Source organism: Epinephelus fuscoguttatus, linkage group LG8 (assembly GCF_011397635.1).
Source record: "Epinephelus fuscoguttatus linkage group LG8, E.fuscoguttatus.final_Chr_v1".
Classification (NCBI taxonomy): domain Eukaryota; kingdom Metazoa; phylum Chordata; class Actinopteri; order Perciformes; family Serranidae; genus Epinephelus; species Epinephelus fuscoguttatus.
The window spans coordinates 36,245,688-36,266,658 of NC_064759.1; the positions used below are offsets into that span (position 1 = coordinate 36,245,688).

At 40.5% G+C, this 20,971-nt stretch overlaps 1 protein-coding gene across 6 annotated transcripts in view; it reads left to right on the top strand.

The window, feature by feature from the left end:
• LOC125892761 (intermembrane lipid transfer protein VPS13B-like) overlaps positions 1-20,971 on the top strand; it is a 360,799-nt gene that overhangs the window by 6,775 nt on the left and 333,053 nt on the right. For all 6 annotated transcript variants that reach the window (XM_049582970.1, XM_049582966.1, XM_049582968.1 and 3 more), the window contains exon 4: positions 16,700-16,817. In XM_049582970.1, the coding sequence (XP_049438927.1) occupies positions 16,700-16,817 (118 nt within the window). The remainder of the gene's footprint in view (positions 1-16,699; positions 16,818-20,971) is intronic.

A 20,971-nucleotide genomic window follows, 5' to 3' on the forward strand; every position in this document is an offset into this window, starting at 1 on the left:
CAGGTGGCTACTGCTCATGCGATCAGGTTTCAGTTCGATGGAAATTTAAACTTGTTTTTTATGCTTCATACACAGCTTAAGGTCATGTACCAGTACTGGTACTTGTGTAATGCATGTAGTCTCAAAACAACTATTTGTTACAGATGTTTTCTAAGAGACTTCCAGTCAAGAAAAGATTTCGGAGGAATTGCAAATGACATTTGGACAAATTATGCAGTGGTATGTACACCCATGAGACATAATTTGGAGCAAAGCCAGATTTACAGCAGAAGTTCTTCTAGCATGTGGAATTTAAATGAGCCGCTACACTTCTATGTGAGTGGGAGGCAGGAGGCTGACTACTGTGTTCTTAAGCCAAGAAAATTCAGCCAGTTTACTGATATGTTTTAGATTTTTGTAGTTTGGTAACGTGTATTACCTTCATTCAATATTTATTAAACTTTAAATATTGTTAGAATATTAGAAGATATAAATATTTGTCATGTCATCTCTGGTGGCCGTTTCCCTTTTTAGTCAGCCCCAGAGAGTTTCCTTGAGTGAAGGAAAAGGTCTGTAGGACTTTGTCACTTAAGTCTCACAGAAACAAGATTATATTTCTCTGGAGGTTAGATATCCTGTTCATATACATGTCAGGCCCTGGTCCAGTTTTAATCAGATTCCAGCAGGGATGCAAGGAGTTTGGCATAGGTGTATGCAAAACCTGGGCCATGACAGTTCTCCCTGAAGCCCTCAAGTAATTTGGGTGATGGCCTGCATGATTTTTAAAAGACCTGAAAAAACTCATCTGTGTTTGGAAAATCTTACATTTTAAATTTAGTAGATTACTAGTGTTTCTTTTGTCCAACAGAGACAGGAACTTTGTGGTAGGCCTCATGTGGCCAAAGTGTGGAAATGATAAATGATATCATTAATATGGTTTGTTTTCATAATTACTGTTAAAGCCTGAGTGCTGGCCTGTAAAAACATCCGTATGTCTTTTGAAGTTCATTAAGGGTTGTGTAATTTGACCGGAATTATTTGGACCTTTTTAATGTTCGTGTTTCCCCTCAAGAGGAACTGGGTAATATTAGGGATATTCAGATTGCTCAATAGGGCCCATCTGCAAAGCACCAAGAGCAGCTACAATTATAGTTTCCAGCAAATGTGGAAATTTGGGCGTTTAGCGGCAGTTGGAGATTACAGCTCCCGCTGACAGTGTAATTGCTTAAAATTAGCTGTAATGAGGACTTGAAGTGCAGAAAGTAGAGTAATAGAAAATATGTTGTCAACTTGTTTTTGACATTCATTTTACAAACTAGAAGCCATTTACAAACAAAATACATCAGGTTTTATATGTGCCTTATATTGTATCCTAAAGTCACATTCTGCTCTGAAGCAAGCTCAGAAATCTTCCTTGATCGTGTTAAGGCTGCTTGCATTATTTGAAAATTAGACACTGTACATACTTTCTTTAGTACCCATCTCTGTTTTCAAATCAATACCACTTTTGTTTGGTTTTTAGATTTATTGTACATGTAGCTATTTCTGCCCTCATATTTTATATTCAGTTTCAGTTTCCAGAAATGTAAATCGTTGTAGTTCATGTATGAGCTGAATAATTAGTGTGGACATCTCCATGTGAAATTAGACTAAGCCCTGGTCTATGCCTAAGAGCTCAATGTATGTAACAGGAGATTGGTCATGGGGATGAAAGGGTTTTGTAGTAGTCAACTTTAACTTCTTTCTTCTTGTGCAAAGACACACTCAATGGGCCCCTCTTGAGTTACTTGATATGAATGAACTGTTTGATCTGAGCCCGTTCTAAATTAAAAAGCAATCTGAAAATGTCAAGAGCTGCACAGGATAAAACAATGGTTTTAAAATCTGTCATTCTATATACAGAGCCCCTATGGAACCTGGGGTTATTAATAGAACTCATAAGGTCTCCATCTAGTTTTTTCTTTTCCCCATGGAAATGTCATGGAAGGAGTTAGCAGCAATCTTCAGTTTTACCAGCTTCACACCAAACTATTCACATCCTGGGCAGTTTTTCTATATTTGGTACATTTAATCTTTTTCATTAAGTGGTTGTCATTTTAAGCTTTTCAACTCAGATGTGGTGGATCAGAGCTGGTCTGTGATGTGATACTGAGCATTTGATTTAAGGCATTACTGCCTCCAACCTTCCTCCTATAATGAGGAGAAGGATAAAGTTTGAGATAGAATTTATTGTGCGGCTGTTTTTAAGAGTTTTGTTCTTGTATTTGTAGCTAGTTGTAGCAGTAACAGAAATTGGCAGGCCTTAACGAAAGACCTAACAGCTAACATTGATGTAATGTTGCAAAATTACGGGCACATTTTCTTTCCTTCTTGACATCTTGGTAAACTGCTCCAGATGTTGAAGATGAGGTGTGATCAGCAAAGACAGAGAGGAACTGGCTGGACAGCAGTTACAGTGTGGATCATAACACTCTCAGGCACTCTTTATTTTTTACGAGACAAAGATAAGGGCTTGGGTTTACCGAGGAGAGCCTTTCTGGTTTTGGCTCAGCTCGCTGCTTGATCTGGGAGTTTTATGGCCGCTGAGTGCATTTGCCACTGATGTGGAGGTTCTGATTGATGCATTGCCTCAAGATGATTTGGGGAGGTGCCTCAGAGACTTGTTGGTTTGGCATATGGTCCAACTAGGCCCTTTCTTCTGTTAGATTCCTTCCAAACTATTTTTAGGGCTTTACACCACCAGGCCTCATTGCTCCTAAATAATGGGTAATACATGTGAATTAGGGAACCCCTTTTTGAACACTCTTTAAAAACACTAAGTTGTTATTCCATTGCTGAATCTACCACCTATAAGACGAAGGATTGCTACTTCGGCTTCTGAAGGTAAATCTATAGATGTGATACATGGCTTTTTAATATCAAACAGTCAATTACGAATAGGTTTTAAAAACATTGTGGCCCCGTCGTGAAGTTATACTGTGGATGCTACTGCTTGAGCATGTGGTTTGGCCTCCCAGGGGCTGAATCCACAACCCACTAAATAGGAAACCTGGGATGTATGGACTGTTACCAGACTGTATCTGTGTTAAGCTTGTTGTAGTGGTCTATTGTAGTTATGCTTTACTTTCTGGTTTAAATTGAGATGGATGTGCATTTCTTGTTGACAGAGTGTGAACATGTTCTCAAGTGAGTTTGAAAAACAGGAGGACTGTACTTTAAAAAAAAGGCATTGTGTCATCTAGTAAACATGCAATCAAATGTACCTTCACTGTCAGCCACTATAGTATACAAAATAAAACCCAGTCTGTTTGCCTGTGCAACTCATCTTTCACAAGTCAGACAACACAAAGGAAAAAGTTAAACAAGTAAAAGAAAACAGCCTGTGGAAGTTTGCAATCAGATAGCACAAACTGGATAATCTCTGTCCCAATGCCATCCGGAAATCTTGCCTTTGATTCTCCGGCTCGCAGGGAGCAAATGGCTTACAGAGATTGCACCATAAATCCGTCTGATCATCAGCTCAGCGGGGCCTTGTCTTCAGGACTGAGAAGACAGGGGGTGCAGACATGGAGCTTTGGAGAATCTATTTTCCTTGAATCCAACCCCCCGTAGCAGTAACAAAACCCATCTCTGACTGTAAATAATAAAAAGATGGAGTAATGTTGGCACACTGTGGATTCCTCAGGCAGGTTGGAAGCCAGAGCAAGTGTCCTGATGAGAGACAAAGAGAGCTATAGAGAGAGAGAAGTAGATTGAACATCAGAGCATATGGTCTTGGGAGTGGTTATGAAAGGATCTATGTGTGTACTGTAGGTCCCTTTATATGTGTTTGTATTTTGTCATAAAAATGGCAGAAGTTCCATAGCTTTGAAGATGAAACCTCCAGATTGTTTATAGTTCGGTTGTTTATCAGGCCTTTATGTAAACTTATCCCAAAAGCCCACATCCATTGTTTGTTTTATGAGCCATGTACAAATTTGCCCTAACAATTGTCTCTTGTTTTGTATTGCTATATGGATGGGGTATGCATAAATTTAATAAGCTTGGAACAGTAATATCAACATTTAGTCTTATATTGGCAAGAGTGTGAGATATTTCAGGTGAGACCATAGACTGTATGAAATAGTGGAGGTAGCCACCATGATGTCACCCATTGGTTTGTGGACTCCTGTTTTAGCCTCTGGAGTTCAGCATTTCGGCCGTTGCCATCTTGTTTTTTAAAGCCAGAAGTGACCACATTTGCACTGTTGAAGCTTTGGAGGAGTGAGGGGTGGATCTGACTCATAGACTGTAGCGAGGTCTCACAAACATTCTGTCACTCAAGTGGTCCTGCCGTTAAATATGGGCAACTTTAAGGCTTAATAAAATGTAAACGGCTGAGTTATAGACCAAAACATTTTTTTTTACCAGACTGTTAACATGTTTATTTCTGCTCTAAAGTTGGGCATTTTAACATGCGGGTCTATGGGGATTGACTTGCTTCTTTACCTGGCCTCAAGTAACCATTCAAGGGACTGCAGTTTTTGGGACTTTAATGTTGGTTTATTTTTTCAGTCTTGGAAGTTGAAGCTTGGGTGAGACTAGATCTGATAGCAGTAGCGAGAAGGCTATGACCAGAGATGAGGGTGTCCACTGTCTTTGTCATATGCACTTTACATTGGTAGCTTCAGGCCAACCCACTTGGTGACAGGATTGTTCAGTCCAATTTTAAAAAGGCTTCGATGTTTTAATGATGCTTCAATTTTGTGGTCAGTAATTCTGTTTCACGCTAACTAAAAAAGTTAAGGTCGTAATAATGCAGTGTGTCTACAAGCCAAATAAATGTTTTATAACTAAACATAATTCTAGGACATAATACAGTTATGTAATTCACTATGCTGTATTTGTCTGTTCGCTACATAGAGTGGCCCATTGCACTGGTCTCTGTTTGGCATTCCAAACTGATTTAAAGCATCTGCACAAGGCAATGCACAAGTGTGTCATTCCAGCAGAAGCCCTTGCATCCAGCCACCACTGCCTGTGAGTCAGCCAACGCTACACAACCCACAGCGATACACTGCTTTGTCTTTGAAGTTTGATGCATTTTTGGGTTCCTGGTGGGATGAGGTTTCTTCAGCTCCTCAGACAGTCCTCAGACACAGGAAACCTGTCGGGGGAAAAATTAAACCCAACGGCTTCCTGCATCCAGTGAGTCAAGTGGTGATCAATACACTCTGGGCAGGATGCTGCTGCTCCACAGTTTAATCCCTGCTCTCAGGCCATCCGGACTACAGCAATCCCTCAATGGAGCTTATTACGCGCTCGGTGCTCCTGGTGATACTGCAGTCTGGGAAACGATTACCATGCAATTAAGGCTAATGTTAGCTTTATTAACCTTTTTCAGACAGAAATTCTGTGAAGATATTGTGTTGCCATTAGGAACACCAAGTGCTTTATGAGTCTTAAATCTAAACAGACACTATAAGGAGAGATTGCATAAAATTAGGGAGCATGTTAAACATTTTTATTGTGTTGTGTGTGAGTGTTAAACAGAAGGCCTTTAATTTATTCATTTCATTTTTTGGGTGCTGGACAGACGAAGGCAACCAGATTTGGGTCACTTTTCACTATTTTCCCCATCAAGTAATTGCTGTAACCACATTTATAGAGATGGATATTTTTTCACTGTGGGTGGACAGAAGGTGACAAAAAGGAGTAACACAGTAACTGGGTGCCTGGGTGTGTAATTTCTTAGTGGAGAAAGGTAGGTGTGTTTGACTCCATGTTCCACAAACTGTGGGTGGTCTGTGTTTTATGTCTCAGAGTGAGTGTGTGCCCCATTTAGCCGACACGCACCCCTTTGACCTATGAATAATTTCACTCTTATTATAGAAATGATGACGCCATTTAATGAAGGACATTTTAACAAGTAAAACCACGCATGCAGAGCCAGTCAGCAGCAAGATATTTGGTAGAGTGTAAATCTTTTTTTCACCACTAAATTTAATTCTATTTATAGATCTAAATTCTATACACAGTTTATATGTAACACTTAATGGTTCCTAAAGTTAACTCATAGTTAACTCATACAGAAGCAGCTCCTCCTCTCTACTTTGTGTGTTGGTACAGTGCATGAGCTAGGTTTCACTTGCCCCATAATGTGACAGAATTGTTCATGTTTGCTTTTATCTTGGCTTGTCAGGGCGCCTGTAATGTGTGGGTAAGAGAAGAAGAATGTAATATGAATAATTGCACAACATGTCACTCTCCATGGTGGGGGAGAGAAGAAAAGGGGGTTGTGTGGAAAGGGCATATGGTTAGTTGAAAAGACAATAAACATGCAGTTCTTGAAGGAGTGTAATGCTGGCTTGACATTGGCCATATTGCTTGTTTAAAATGACCAACATGATAAGAATTCATGCTATAACCGAGTTGTATTTGCTCCTAAACTTTCATAAAAACTTTTTGACGGTTTGTAATTTCCAGTTGACAACAGAACACAGAGTAGAGATCTTGGGATGCTGGTTGATTGAGATACAGCATCACAGAGATATCAAGGAGTATGAGGCAAAGTTATATTCAAATTACATAAAACTGAAATTGATATCTAAAGTTTTGAAGTAAAAAGTAAGGCTAGAGATTTTAAACCATGGCTAAAAAGTGAAAAATATGATGTGAAAATCTGAATGTTTGAATGTGTTTGGCAACTGCCACAGAAGTTTTACTTTTAAGTTTTCTTGGATAACTTGCAGAGATTTATTGCTTTCCCTTTAAAGATTAAAATCTGCTATTCCAGCTTTGCATTCTGGGATTTCTAATATAATTTCCTTTGCGAAAGTTCTGAAACTTTAACAGCAGTGTGACACCGGGTTCACACTGGACCCAGAAGCGTCCTGATTTGTTAATTATCGCATAGTTGCCAGCAGTTGACTGCAGTCATCCAACAGCAGTTGCCTTGCTGTTCATACCAGAATCGCATTTCTCTGCACTGGTCAGCAAGTGATTCTGCTTTCTGCTCTGTTTAAGTCACATGTAGAGGTCTGTTTCTGTCTGCTTGTGTGTGTGTGTGTGTGTGTGTGTGTGCGTGTGTGTGTGTGTGTGTGTGTGTGTGTGTGTGTGTGTGTGTGTGTGTGTGTGTGTGTGTGTGTGTGTGTGTGTATGTGTATGTGTTTGTGGGGCCTCTCCTCGTCATTCTCACTCTCTGTTTAGACAAAACTGACAAAGCATGTGTGCAAGCATGAGATGCATATTCTATCATCTGTCACAGTCAGATAATTTATATCATAACCAATATATCCTTTATATTGCTCAGAATAGGTTGTCACTGTGTTTTCTTGCCAGATTTACTTGGGGCTAGCATAAGAAACAGACCAGATGTTAGAACTGATGTCGCTGCAGATCACAAGCCCGTCAGGGTGCTCAGTGCCACGTCATGGCGCGCCCAGTGTGAACAGTCCAATCTGTTAACATGGGCCCTGAAAGCAAGTGGGCAGTGCTCCATGGAAAATTCACAGCACTTGCATGTCCAGTGTGAACCAGGCATAAAACAAGCCAAACCAGCCTGGCCAGTAACAAAGGGTTTGTCCTTTGCTAATTGCAACCAAATTCAGTTTTGCAGTGTTCAGAAATGAAAATTTACTAACATTACACACATTATACTGCAGACATGAGTACACTGCAGGTATTACAGACAGGTTGGTTTGGAAAGAGAAATGTCTTCTTTCATTACACTGATGAAGACAATAAGAGACCTGGGATCCATGGACAATGACTGGGTTACGCTCCAAGATGTTACAGGATAAAATTGAAATGAATTTTTCCAAAGTAGGGTTGACAGTTTTCCATCTCTCAAGTGAGCTGATGAATGTTGACAGTACCTCTGTTGCTTCAGAACCTGGTGTATAAAAGCTATACAAACATAAAGCCTGCTGCATTCCGCTTGCGTGCTCAAACCTCCTGCAATATGGCTTTGGTATTTCTCAACATTGACGGAAAGTCCTCTCCCGTTTCTCTCCGTTTGATTTATTCTATCTTGCTGGTTTCAGAACATTGATACTCTCCAAGAACACTTAGGCCTCTACAGTTTGTGCCTTCCAGCTGCACCTCACATGTGCAATTAAGTTGTCAGAGTAGCCTCAGCCACTGCTTGCGCTGTTCTTGGAGGCTGGTGCTTACATCGTTCAAGGGGTGCTTATGTCTCGTATAATGTGATTAATATTGTGTATGAAATGATTGGCAAAGCTTGGATCAGGGATGATTCAGTTTTTGACAGCAGTTTATGCTAAAATCAGTTCCTGACCACTCGTTTTCAGCAACTCGCCAAAATAAAAAGAAAATTGAAATATCTCTATAGGATGCTCATTTTCTTCATCTTTTGTAAAGATATTAATTAATTTCAGACCATGTAGGAAAGTAACAATGGTTTGTACAAATAGATTAACTACATGATAAATAATTAGCAAATAACTGGTTACTGGTAATTATTTGGATTACAAATTAACAGGTTAGATTAAAAGATGTCTCCGTGTTCGGGAATTCCCCCATGTGTGTCGTAGTTGACTCGACTAAGATGTGTGTGCTTTTTTGCGTGTGTGTCTGTATGTGTGTCAGGGGTCTGTGTGGAGTGTTTTATTGTAGCTAACACATTGCAGTTATTAGCATTAGGGGGTAGCTGTGCCAGCGTAAGCAGCATGCCTCACATGCTCAGCCTGGGCTTGTGGTTAGCTGATGGAGACATCTGAAGGACCAGAGCCTCTCAGATCTAAATCAGGAACAATTTCTCCCTCTTTCCCATTCTCTCTCTCTGTCTCCTTCTCTTTTGATTTTTCCCCCCACTTTCCTGTTGTCTCACTCCTATTTTTCTTCTTTTCTGTCTTGGCTTTTTGTTCTCTAATCGTTGTTTCACACTGTTTGCTCTCTTTCATTATTTTTTCTGATCCTTTCCTTTATTTTTTCTCTTTTTCATCAGTGAGACAACAGTTATGTGTCAGGTGCAATAATACTAAAAGTACAGGTCACTAGCAGGAACATGGCATGTTAACATCAGGAGGTCAGTGGGCAAAATTTCAGTGGAGTCTAATGAAAGGAAAATGGAGACAGCAGTGATCTAGACTGTTGAGGCTGGTTCCAAATTCCATCACGGCACCTACATCAGAACTAGTCACTGGCTTGTCTGAATTCCTTGTTCTTGGCTTTTAATCAAGTTTTGGGATTGGAGTAACTATGACTTAAAATCCTTTGTTTGAACAACAATTGTGGAAAACAAACATTGTTAGCGGGGATGAAAGAGCACTGACCTCAGCGCTCTCTCTGCTTTCTAATGTCTTACTGCTGACCTGCTTACTGTTGTGAGGAAATAACAAGCAAAATAGCTATTTTGTAACAAAGAAACTGATTTCATGCATGAATACACTGGCTTTGAGATTTACTAGATTAATGGAGAATTATGTACACTTTAACTGGAGCGGCAAGCTACTGTACCGTAAACACAAGATTGGTTTCTGCTGGTAATACTTGGGTTTTGCCTATAAAACTAAAGAAAATGTCTTGATGTTTAAACCAATACTACAGAATTTAATGGGTCCATAGTAGAGCTAATATTCAGGTAAACAGTTTACATTTGATAATGGACAATAATAGCACTGATTGGTCCATGTTGCTGAGATGCTGTACAACAGATCTTTGTCAAAATGTCTGTACAGTGTTAAAGAGGTTCAAGGAGGGCACTAAGCTCATGGCCTCTTTATGATTAAGGTGGGTTTACTGTGTACAGTGTACAGATATTTTGCCATCCCTTACTAATGTACAACTGCAGCCAGTTGCCTCGTCTAAGGTGAAGATAATGCGGCAGCTCTCTGAGGATATCAAAATGAAATGCTTAGAAGTCAGAAGTTGCTCTGTAGCTGGCTGTAGGTCTAGTCCACAACTGGAATCCCTGTTTGTCTTTGTTGTTATTCTGGGCATGTTGGAGGCAGATATGAAACATAGCCAGTTTGACTTGGGTACAGTGGAGGCACTCTTGGCAGAGACTTCTAGCATGACATCACCAGTGCTGTTGTTGTGATTCCTCCTGCTTTAGAGTGAAATAGTTTTGTAATTGTGCATTCTCCTTTTGGCAGATGCATTGGAGTCTTTTCCATGTCCATGCTCCCCCCTTCTTAAACGAACACGTTATATTTTTGTGCCCCTGAAACAAAGAGGCTTATGCTCGGAAAATTAACCTAGTGCCTTTATTGTAACAGTTTGCAGGGATGAAATGTGCTTAGTTGCACTTATGGTATTACAGACCTTGTACAATGATTCTGAAGAGAGGCCACAAGTCTGTCTATTCTCTGTTGTGGTTGCAGTAATTACATAGGTATGAGCTAATTACAGACAATTAAATTGACTTTAAAGAAAATAACAAGAGTTTCAAGTAAACAATGGTGCGATGCTTATTATTCGGGACTGTCTCCCCTTTATTTGACGTCAAGGATATTTTGTTTATCTGATGGTTAATATGCAGTATGTGCATAGTAGGTGCGGCGTATGGTTACAACAAAAAAAAAAGTGACCTGAAAAAGACCTTCATATGTCAATCATGATCGCTTTACTTTTGACATTAGGAAGACTATTGGATGTTTACTAATAATGTAAGTTGCATTTTACCATGTACTACTGGATTTTTCATAGAAACACTTCATAGTCCCTCTGCGTGTGTTGAAATCTGATATTTTGTGATCTTTGTTGTTGTAGATGGTCTGGCCGCACATGCATATTAGTGCATGTAAGTTCCTTTGTGTATATCCCACTGACTAGCTAACTACTGCTGCACTGTCCTGTGCTCATGTGGCAGTTATGGGTGGTTATCGTTGATAATGGTGTCAGTGTCATTGCTGAAGCCTAACACCAACCTTCTGATTCCCTTTATTATGTCTCTCAGCACTGTTGCTGTTGTTAGCGTTGTTCGTGCTGTTAGCACCGTTAGCTGCTAGCCACCGTCTCAACCATCTCGATGTTGAGAGCCGTGTGCAGACAATCCCAGTTCAGATTCTGAGTCATAGATATGCTCTGAATGTTGTGTACAGTTCCTTTAAGTTGCGCTCCTTCCATTAACACTGTTCTAATTCTGACTCACGCTGATTTTCTTATTTTCTCTAAAAAACAAGGCTAAGGAATATACTAGTTCAGTTGAAATACTGAAGCACATTATGTTCATTTCAGGACTGTAATATTGCACTAGTGCAGTATTTGCAGGGAAACTAGGGACTTTCTTTCCCAGTAGTGGATTTAATTACTTGAGGAGAGGAGGGGAAAGCGAGAGAGACCACATTTTTGTAATGAGCTGTTTTCATTGAGATAATTATTCAGAATGTCACACGATGTGATATTCATCTGGGCTCATTTCGGGCTCTAATCCCTCCAATCTGCCATGGATTCCAGCTGCATGGCTCTGCTGTGTTTTTAGAGTATGGGTCTTTATATTAAAGCTGTGTATGAGACTGTGTGCACATGCATTTATGTGTGGTGTTGTATGCAAGTATTTAATGTTCATTCACAGTGTGGGTATTTGTATATAATATGCAGAACATAGTAGTAACATTACAGTAATATTGATATATAAATATAATGTAATATAAATATAGTAGTAATATTAAAAACTTTTGCTCATTTATGAGCCTTTTGAATGTGTTGGAGAGTGTGTGAAAATCTGTCCTTGCAGTTCTGGCCGGCTGCAGCCTTCTCTAGTCTACCTCCGTTTGAGGAGAAAATGAAACCACTGTCTTTAATCATGGTGTAATGGCTTTCTGCATTTGTTACAGTTTCATTAAAAACCCATTAGCAGCTAATTTTTAGTTGAGCTGATGGATGTATTCGAAGCCAAGAGACGTTAAAGAAAAGGTAATTTGAGTCCAATGCGATGAGCTCTGTTCTCTTGAGCTTACATTCCAGTGGGGTCGTCATCAATGGGCTGAGCAGCTTAAGTGTAAAAGAAGTGGCTGCATACCATTTGACGTTACTGGAACTATCCCAAACTGTGACTGTATGTTTGAAACAGTGAGCCACTCTTCACGTCTCATTCCTCTTGGTGCCAGCTGGAAACCATTCTTATGGGAACCAGAGTCATCACTGTTAAAACAAGCTTCAGACTAGCTGGTTATGGATGAGATGAGAAGTTCTAGAATAAGCAGGAGGATGAAGAGGGTGACAATGACCAAGAAGCAACTGTATAAAAGGACATAGATTGTAGATATAGAAGATGACAAAGAGTTGAAATGGAGATGATGATAAGTAGGAAGGAATAACGACAGGTGAAGGAACAAAAGTTGCAAGAGCAAGATAACACGAGGAGAGAGAAAATCAAGTAGCGCTGAGAACAGAGGCACTGCTTCAAGAGCAGACCAGTGTGCTCTCTGCTGAATGCGGGGTGTGTGTAACATGGCAGCAGGGATTGTTTTTAGTATTGTTCTGGAAAAACAACCAGAGACCAAACACACCCACAGTGTCACTGGCAGCCAGTATTAGTGAGGTTTTCTATTATTTCTTTATTATATGGCAAAAAATGTTGTCTGTGAGTGTTTTGTAAAGGAGGGAGAAGGTCTGATTGCTGGATCCTCCCCAGGGAGTGAGCTCTGTGGGCCCTGACATGGGGGACAGGGCCTCTGCTTGTCAGGCCCAGTGAGTGTGTCTGTGTTTGTGTGTGTATATGAGTGATTTGGAGGAGGCGGGGGTGTGGGGGAGGTCTGAGATAAGGAGCTATTGGGTTTCCTTCATTTATTTTCTCACTCAATACGTGTTTGGCCTCCACTGCATGGCCTCCAATCTCCAGGCCTGCTGCTTTGATGTCAGCATGAGTTCGCCGGCAACCCGCAGAGGAAAAACAACAATAACAAAAACTGTGTTTATCCAGCAATGATCTTCTGCATGCAGCCATTAATCTGCAGAAACGGTGTGAAATTGACCAGTTTTAAAAATGTTTGGGTTTCAAAGATCAGGCAGTTGCAGGCATGCAGGGTAGTCGACTGCTAATCCCTGCCAACATTTTTTCCTGTGTGTTCAACTGAAATTGAAAAATTGCTTTGTAATTTGTGGAGGGAAAAAATAAAATGTCATATTTTATTTTTTAAGAAATGTGCATTGGGCAGTAAAAACAAACTGTGGCAATTTTGTTTTGCTTTAGGCCAACAATTGTCACAGTGGAAGCCTCAAATGACAAGCAATTGCAGTAAAACCATTATTCTGTTTCCCCCCCACACACTTTACACTGAGTAATGCACATATTATTTCCAGTAGGCTAAATTTATTTTAAAGTGTGTGTTAAACTTATATTTGAAACAGTTTAAATAGATGCCTGGAAAACATATTCAATTAAAATAAAATTCAGTTGGGCAAATTTAGTTATTATGTCTTATTAGATGTCATCACATCAAACTGTTCAAATGTTAGCTTGCTGTAGTCTGAAATGGTCCACTTACCGGACAATAAAGGGTATTATTTTTTTTATAGTTTTACTTGTTCACAATATACATACACATTACATGGCCAGTGGCAGTTAAGATTTTATTGGATTCTGGTATCTGTGAGGTATAGCTTGTTTGTTTGTACGAGGACAACTGTGACAGTATCTGCAGAGGTGCTGTTTCTAATAGCTGGAGGTGATGGCGGGGTTTACCTAATGTGTTGAGTATCTCAGATGAGGGTCGACCCTCCAGACAGGCTCAACACACTGCCTCCCAGTCCCTTACTGAGCCAGACGTCTGCAGGGGGACAGAGGTCAGGCCTGGCCTTCCTGTGCCCTAACCCTCCATGGGTGCCCACTTACCCTCTGAGTAGGGGGTCCCTCTTGCCTGTCACTCACACTGCCAGGACCTGCTCCTTTTTTCTGTGCCTCTGTTCTGGTTTCATTTGCTCCAAGTCTCTCTTTCTGTCTTTTAGCTACTCTGTGTCTCACTGTCTCACTTTCTCTCACTCTGTTATTTTTTCCACTTATCTCTTTGTCTCTTGTCTCTCTTTTCCTTTTTTGCTACCATCATCTTTGGTCAACAGCTGAGTTGATATGCCTGCAGGGGAAGCAACCCCTCCTTTTCCTGGTCCTTCTGTCTCCCCCTTCTCTATCCCTCCATCCCTCCCTCCTTGTCCTGTGCCCTGCCGTGGCATTGGAGGGATCAGTTTACCCGGCAGCAGCTGAGGCAGGCTTCATTTGTCCCAGGGCTTCCCTCTGAAAAGGCATTTTTCGCCTCTGGAGAATTGCTCACTGCCCACAGTGACATTGAGCGCTTAATTGCACGACTTCCAAATTTGGCAGTCTTGTTCTTTAGTGGCAGTTTGAGTTGTTGAACTCAATGTACTCTTGGCCTGCAGGGCCAGGCATTCCTTTAGGTATAGATATGAGAGTCTACTGGGGAGTCAGACTGTTTGTAATTCTAATGCACTCAAGTAGTGTATTGTGATGTAAACTAAACACCTCAACATGGGAACATGTCTTATCAATATAAGCCTACCTCATCATAAAAACAGCCTTTTTCCTTTTTTATTTTCTCTCTAAATATTTCAGATGCAATGTTTGAAGTGATGAGAAGCTAACAAATGAAGTGTGAATAATGAGAAACAAAATTTACATCTTATTATTTGCCAATCTCTATTTTTTGGAACCTTGATGAAGTATTTATTGTTCTTCCCGTCATGTTTACCAATTCCCACCACTCACTGATGGGGAAAAAACTGCCTGAATAGTGCAGCTCAACCGCAAAGGCCCTTACTGAAGTAAAGTGTAAATATTTCTGCCAGAGCCTCTCTCGTCTCTTTTGGCAATTGCATGTTTACATTACCGCACTAGGGGGTTGCTTGCTTCTCTGACAGTCTGTCCACAACTGAAATTATGCAAAGTATGTTTAAAACCTAATCTTCATTACTTAACCACAAAGAGAGAAAGGGGTTCATTGACATTAAATAGTGTCAGAACCAGGGAATGTGTGTTAATTGTGCGGGGTACGTAAATATACACTATGCACAACATGTGCCTTGCTTGGAAGATGTGGGTATGGGCTTTCTTTTGCTCATTTGAGTATGTTTGAATGAAGTATGTATGCATAGAGTAGCAAAATATATTTGGTTTTGACACCCTCAGTGTTTACATTTGTCAGGATAAGGAGTGACTCCTGAGACACTCTGCCATGCTGATCTCCTGTTTAAATGCTGAACACATGTGTCCTTTGTCTGTATTGTCTAAGTAACTTATCTCCCGGTCTGACTGTGAAAAGGTTACAGTGCTGCAATAACCCCTAATCAATGCCATACTGGGGGTTAACTCACTCAACTCTCCACCTTTTTCCTGATTTCTCTATTTTTGGAATGGTTCTAATATATTTGATTCTTTTCTTCTTACCATCCTTTGTTGCAGGCGTATGTCTACTGTGAATATGAATATGAGGTATTTGTTGAATTACACATAGTAGTTTTAGAGGAGTAGAACTTTAGCTGTAGTAGTCATAGTACATATTTTGTGCTTTGATTTTTTTCTCCCTTATTTCTCCAAACTGATGATTTATGATTGAAGAGGTTTTTACAGTAGTGCTGGCTGTATTCCAACTCTGACCTCTACATTCAAAAACAGATTTAACACATCCCATAATCTCTGATAATAAACTGTTGATTAAAAGGTGTGAACATGCAAGTCCACCCTAAGCTTGGAAACAAGACAGCAAACCACCACTAAAACTTAGAAACACGATGACCAAGACCCTCTGGAGAAGGTGACAATCTGCTTGTAGAAGTTTTACAAGTCCACAAAGTCAGTCTCTTTATTGTTAATGGAGCTTCTCCAGGGTTTGTTACTTGATGACATCAGATATGAGAGCCTTGATTTTCTGTTTTAAGCTTTAGGAGAGTGTTTAAACATATTGCTATATTGCATATTGCTCTTGTAGTGCAATTGTTGATTTTCTAAGCTTAAGTTAAAATTGTACCTAGCAGTAGATCAGTCATTGGCTGTCAGTCCTGTTTTGTCCTCATTTCCCTTGTGTTTTAATTGCACCTCCTGTTACAGAGGGTTAAGGCACTCTACAAGCTAAACTAATAAATAAGCTCCTCAACCCAAATCTTGGATGATTTTGTTTATCTTCAGGCTCATCTCTGAAGGGGATGTCCATTTCATCGTCATTCCTAAGCACACATAAACAGACACACAGATCTTGTACTTGCATTCCTTGGCTTAACAGGCTGCTGGTCTCTGAGTGCAGATGACATGTGCTGCTGTGGAGGAGAGACCTTCACCCTCATCTGAGGACCAGAGTTTATTTGTAGAGCCCATGGAGATGGTTGTTAAATTGGGATGGGAGGAAAGTTAGTGGGAAGGTTTGGTGTAAAGGGGAGCTAGAAACAGTGGTGTATAGTAGATGCCCTCCAATTGCTCCTCTGTTCATTATGGACACAGCCATGCAAGTGAAAAGATACTCATCTTACATGCACACCAACAACTGGATTATTATCAATAACCAGATACAGGTGACAGAAAAGCGTAGTTGTCAAAGCATTATATTAATACAGAGATTAGCTTGCCAACACCAGGACTGCCACACTCTATTGTTTGCCCATACTACTACTGAACACTATAGTAAAGTGAAGTGTTACTATAATCTGGTTATTATTGAAAATAACTATTCTTAGTAAATCTCCATGCACTAGTTCTGTAGAGCTTTATGTAGAACCCTGTGTTTCCTTCACTACCTATCCTCAGGGGTGTTCTTGTTTGTTTTTTCATTAGGATGACCACGAGAGTGGCTCTAGCTCTACCAGTCGCAGTGTCTCAGACAGCTCCAAGGCCGTGGCCAAGCCCCGCCGCCTCCAGCAGGCTGCCCCCAGCGACCCGGACCTGCCCCCAGGTGAGTGATGGCCCTGGGGCCAGTGAGGCTATTCCACCTCCCTGCTTAGAGTATGACCACCAGGGCAGGCGCGGCCTCTGTGGGGGAGGATGGGGCCACAGAGTAAGACTGAGATTAGGACCTATTACACTATGGCAAATTTTTTCTTTTAGCCTTTCAGAATGCTGAAGAGACCAAATAATTGGATTTAAAAACACTGGCTTGTTGTAGCCCAGTGTCTGCAGAGGTCATTGTCAGATTTTAATGTAGATATTACCTGTTTACATTGTGAGAAATATTCTTTTTGGGAAGAGCTGTGTATCACTGCATTTTTAACCAGTGTAAATCAACCAGGGGGAGCATGGGGGATGTGTCTGTGATAAATCACACAATGATGGCTCTTATCAACAAGGCCACTTGACCACATGCCTCCTACAGGGCCATGGATTCCATGCCTGCCTTGCTCCAGCACTTTACTGTGCCTCACAAATAATGGCCTAGTTTGACTGGGTCTGGATAATGGCTTTCTAAAAATGTATGTGGCTTTTTCTTTATCAGTTTGTAACTGTATTTTAGAAAGACACAATCACAGACCTCACATTAGATAGAAACCTTTTACGTTTATGCTGGCACAGACAATTTGAATCTTGTTTAAATGTATGTAGAAGTGTAAAAGGATGCACAGCCTCTGTAATCTAATAAAAATACTCAACAAACATAGGACAGGACACTGTGGAAAAAAACACGTTTCCAGAGAAAATGTCAAAGGTAAGACAGAAGGTGGCAAAGAGGAGACTAAATAGTAATGAAAAGATATGGCTTTTAGAGAGAAAAAATGAAGAAAAATAAAGGAGAGAAATGGGGGTCTTGAGCTTTAAGAGCTAGGTCATAGTCTAACACCTAACCATAAGGCTCACTCCCAGAGCCCTAGTATGCATGAATGTATGAACCTACACTCCTGGCTGGTTGTATCTGGGGAGGATCCATTTCCAGGCCTGATGTTATGAGATAATATCTCTCCCCAGCTGTTAAAGCAGGGTGCCTCACACCCCAGCATCTCCCTATGGGCCTGCCTCCAACAGATCCCCCAGGCGCGCGCGTGTGTGTGTGTGTGTGTGTGTGTGTGTGTGTGTGTGTGTGTGTGTGTCTGTGTGTGTGTCTGTGTGTCTGTGTGTGTCTGTGTCTGTGTGTGTCTGTGTCTGTCTGTTTTTTAGTGTATCTGTTAATTTGTGTGCACACCCAACACTGTCCCAGTGGTGGACCTTGTTTCAACCCATTACAGGCTGTAGAGACAACTCTGAGGTCAAAGGTTGCAGCACCTCAATAACAGTGAGGAAGCAGATGAATGCTGTAATCCCAGCCTTTCTAATTAAAAGGTAGAGGTTAAAAGGTAGATGAGGTAAAACTAACCTGCTATGACTCAGACATAGGATGTTTACCTAAGAATAAGATACAAAACAAACCTGTCATGAATCTTGAATGTAGTTAAAGGATGTTTTTGGAAAGTGTGGACACATAACAGCATTTCATGGCAGTGCACATTCAATCATTAGCCTAGTGAGTACCTTATTTTGGCAAGTGATAGTCCACTATACAGATGGTGTTGTCATCCTAAGTAGCTTTTCCATTTCTGCCCAAAGAAAATACCTTGTAATGTTCTCCATGCTCTATATCCTTAAAGATACTGAAACGCATATCGCTAACCCCACTGTCTGCTGCAGCGTCTGTTTTGATACCACCACTAAAGAGGTCTGAAGAGTCACCAAAGGCAAAAATTTGAAAGTCCTACACATCGGGGCCTTAATGTACAGTATCTGTTAGCTGAGATTTAAGAGAGGCTGTCAAGAGCTTTTTCAAGCTCACTTACCATATTTGATCCACAAGGAAACTATTCACCCACTATGCAAATAACCGTTATTATATAGATATATAATATGCAAGACAGTACAAAAAAAAAATAGGAAGCCATTAAAGGAAAGCTATATGTGTGTTATGTTTAATTCTTTATTTTCTAGAGCATTTCAGCTTACAAAAATTTTTCAGGTGCATTACTATTTTAACACAGGCCTGCTGCATGCTAAGTCGAAACTGTCTTATGTCAGAAAAACTAATAAGAATATCAAGTTTGGGTTGGACTTGCCACTGGCAAAAATTCAGTTTTACAGGAGTAGGAGTTGGATTTGGGGTAAAAAACAGGTGACTGGAATGTGCCTTGTCTGGTCTCCATTCTTATTCTTTAAGCCATAGCCTTGCTTCCCAAAATTTGAAGTTGGTTGTATTTCAATCATTCTGTCTCAGAAAGCAAAGATAGACACAGTCAAGCAGATGTGTGTGGATGGGTGGTAGGACAGTGGCAGTGTGTGTGTGTGTGTGTGTGTGTGTGTAAAGAAAGACCTGTGTTAACAGTGAGACCATGGCAGCATAATGGCTACTCTTACCTCTTCGTCAGCATCTACGTCGACAAACCTCTGTGTTGCGTCTGCTCCCCTCCCCTTCAAAACAACCAAAACAAAACACGGCTGACACTAAAAAGCAGCCACCAGCAATTATCCAGTCATTTGGCCCTAAGCTCTCACATGCTGAATGAATTTATCCTCCCTGTTCTCCCTGTGGTGGAAAATAGTGATGTTAATTCATATGCCATGGGATTGGTAGCCACACAGAGACCAAAGACCAAGTGCTTCCACCTTGGGCGATTCTGTGAGTGATTATGTTTACGGCTGCTTGTGGGGGACCAGCGGCCACTGTTTGTGAGAACCGCATTTCTGCGTTCCAGGGGAATCCTGCTTTGGCCCTTTTCACACTGTTGAAAATGTGTTTTGTTTTGTATGAGTTCAAAGAGATTTAATAGTGGCAAGCATAAAAGATTAGCCTGGTACCTGTGAGTTGGGTGGATCAAAGTTATACTCAAGATTTGCAGTATCAAAGCTGAACTCTCCTAAAGAACCACAAGAATGTTCATTTCGCATGTGCATGAGGACAGTTAGTGTGAAGAGTCTTTGCAGTTTGATAGTTTTTCTCTGCAAATTCTTTTTGTCACATTATTTTTGACAATTGTTTTGATTAAAATCTTAATCTGCATCTGCAAGCATCATATTAATTAGTATAGTTTCTTCCATGCCTATAGTTGACTTGTGTAGTTATCCACCAATGTTTTATATCAGCCTTTTCCATCAAGAGCACAAGAGCATTTAGGGACCATTTTGTCTGTTTTTACCTTTTGAACAAATACATTGAGCTGGATCACAAAATATGGGCTCCAAATTGCAGTCCTATCCATTCTTATTTGGTTGGATAATAATACTCAGAGCAAATTTTGATTTCTCAAAGTAACAACTGCAGTTTGGAAGGTTGTGTTGTTTCCCATCCTGCCACAAAAGCACAGAATTTACATTTTACTTAGGCTCAGTTAGGTGTGCATGTTAGTGTGTGTGTGTTATATGCATGTGTATGTACTGTTATGTTAGTGCATACACCTAAATTTATATGACAGATGTGAGTGTGCTTCGGTTGCTTTATGTGTGTCCAAGAACTGGGCGTGCATGCATGGTTGTGTAAGTATGCGTGTGATTGGAGGAGATTGAGATTTGCATGGACTGAAATGCAAACACACTCCTGAGATAAATCCATGGTCCAGTGCTACTGCTGTCCTGGTACTGGGGTCTTTGCTCAGAAAATAAATACAGCAGCTGTTCTGGTATTACTGTGAAATGCTACTTATGGATAGAGAATATCCCATACTGGTAAAGGCTGGAGCTTTCTCCAGCTGGAGCTTTCTTCTGTTCTGGAGACCTGCTGTACCATGCATGGTTGGGTTCTGTGAATCTACAGTTTTACTATAAGAGGCCCTAGAGCTAATAGAGTAGCTAAGATAATCAAGTAGCGACCTAATTGCCTGCAGTGTATCCATGGTCCTGCAGGAAACTTGCCATGGTGGAAGTGAGATCCTTGTACCATTATGTTTATGTTCCTGTTTTTTTCTATTTTATAGATAAAATGTAAAAAAAAAGAAAAAAAAAAAAGAAAAAGTGAACTATACTCAACAGGGTGTGCTATGTCCCACAGTAGCTACCATGTATTCTCTTTGCTACATTGCTAACTCTGCTAATTACATTTAAGAATAACACACACTCACAGTACATTTATTGTCTGATGGACTTGTCAATCTTTCTCAC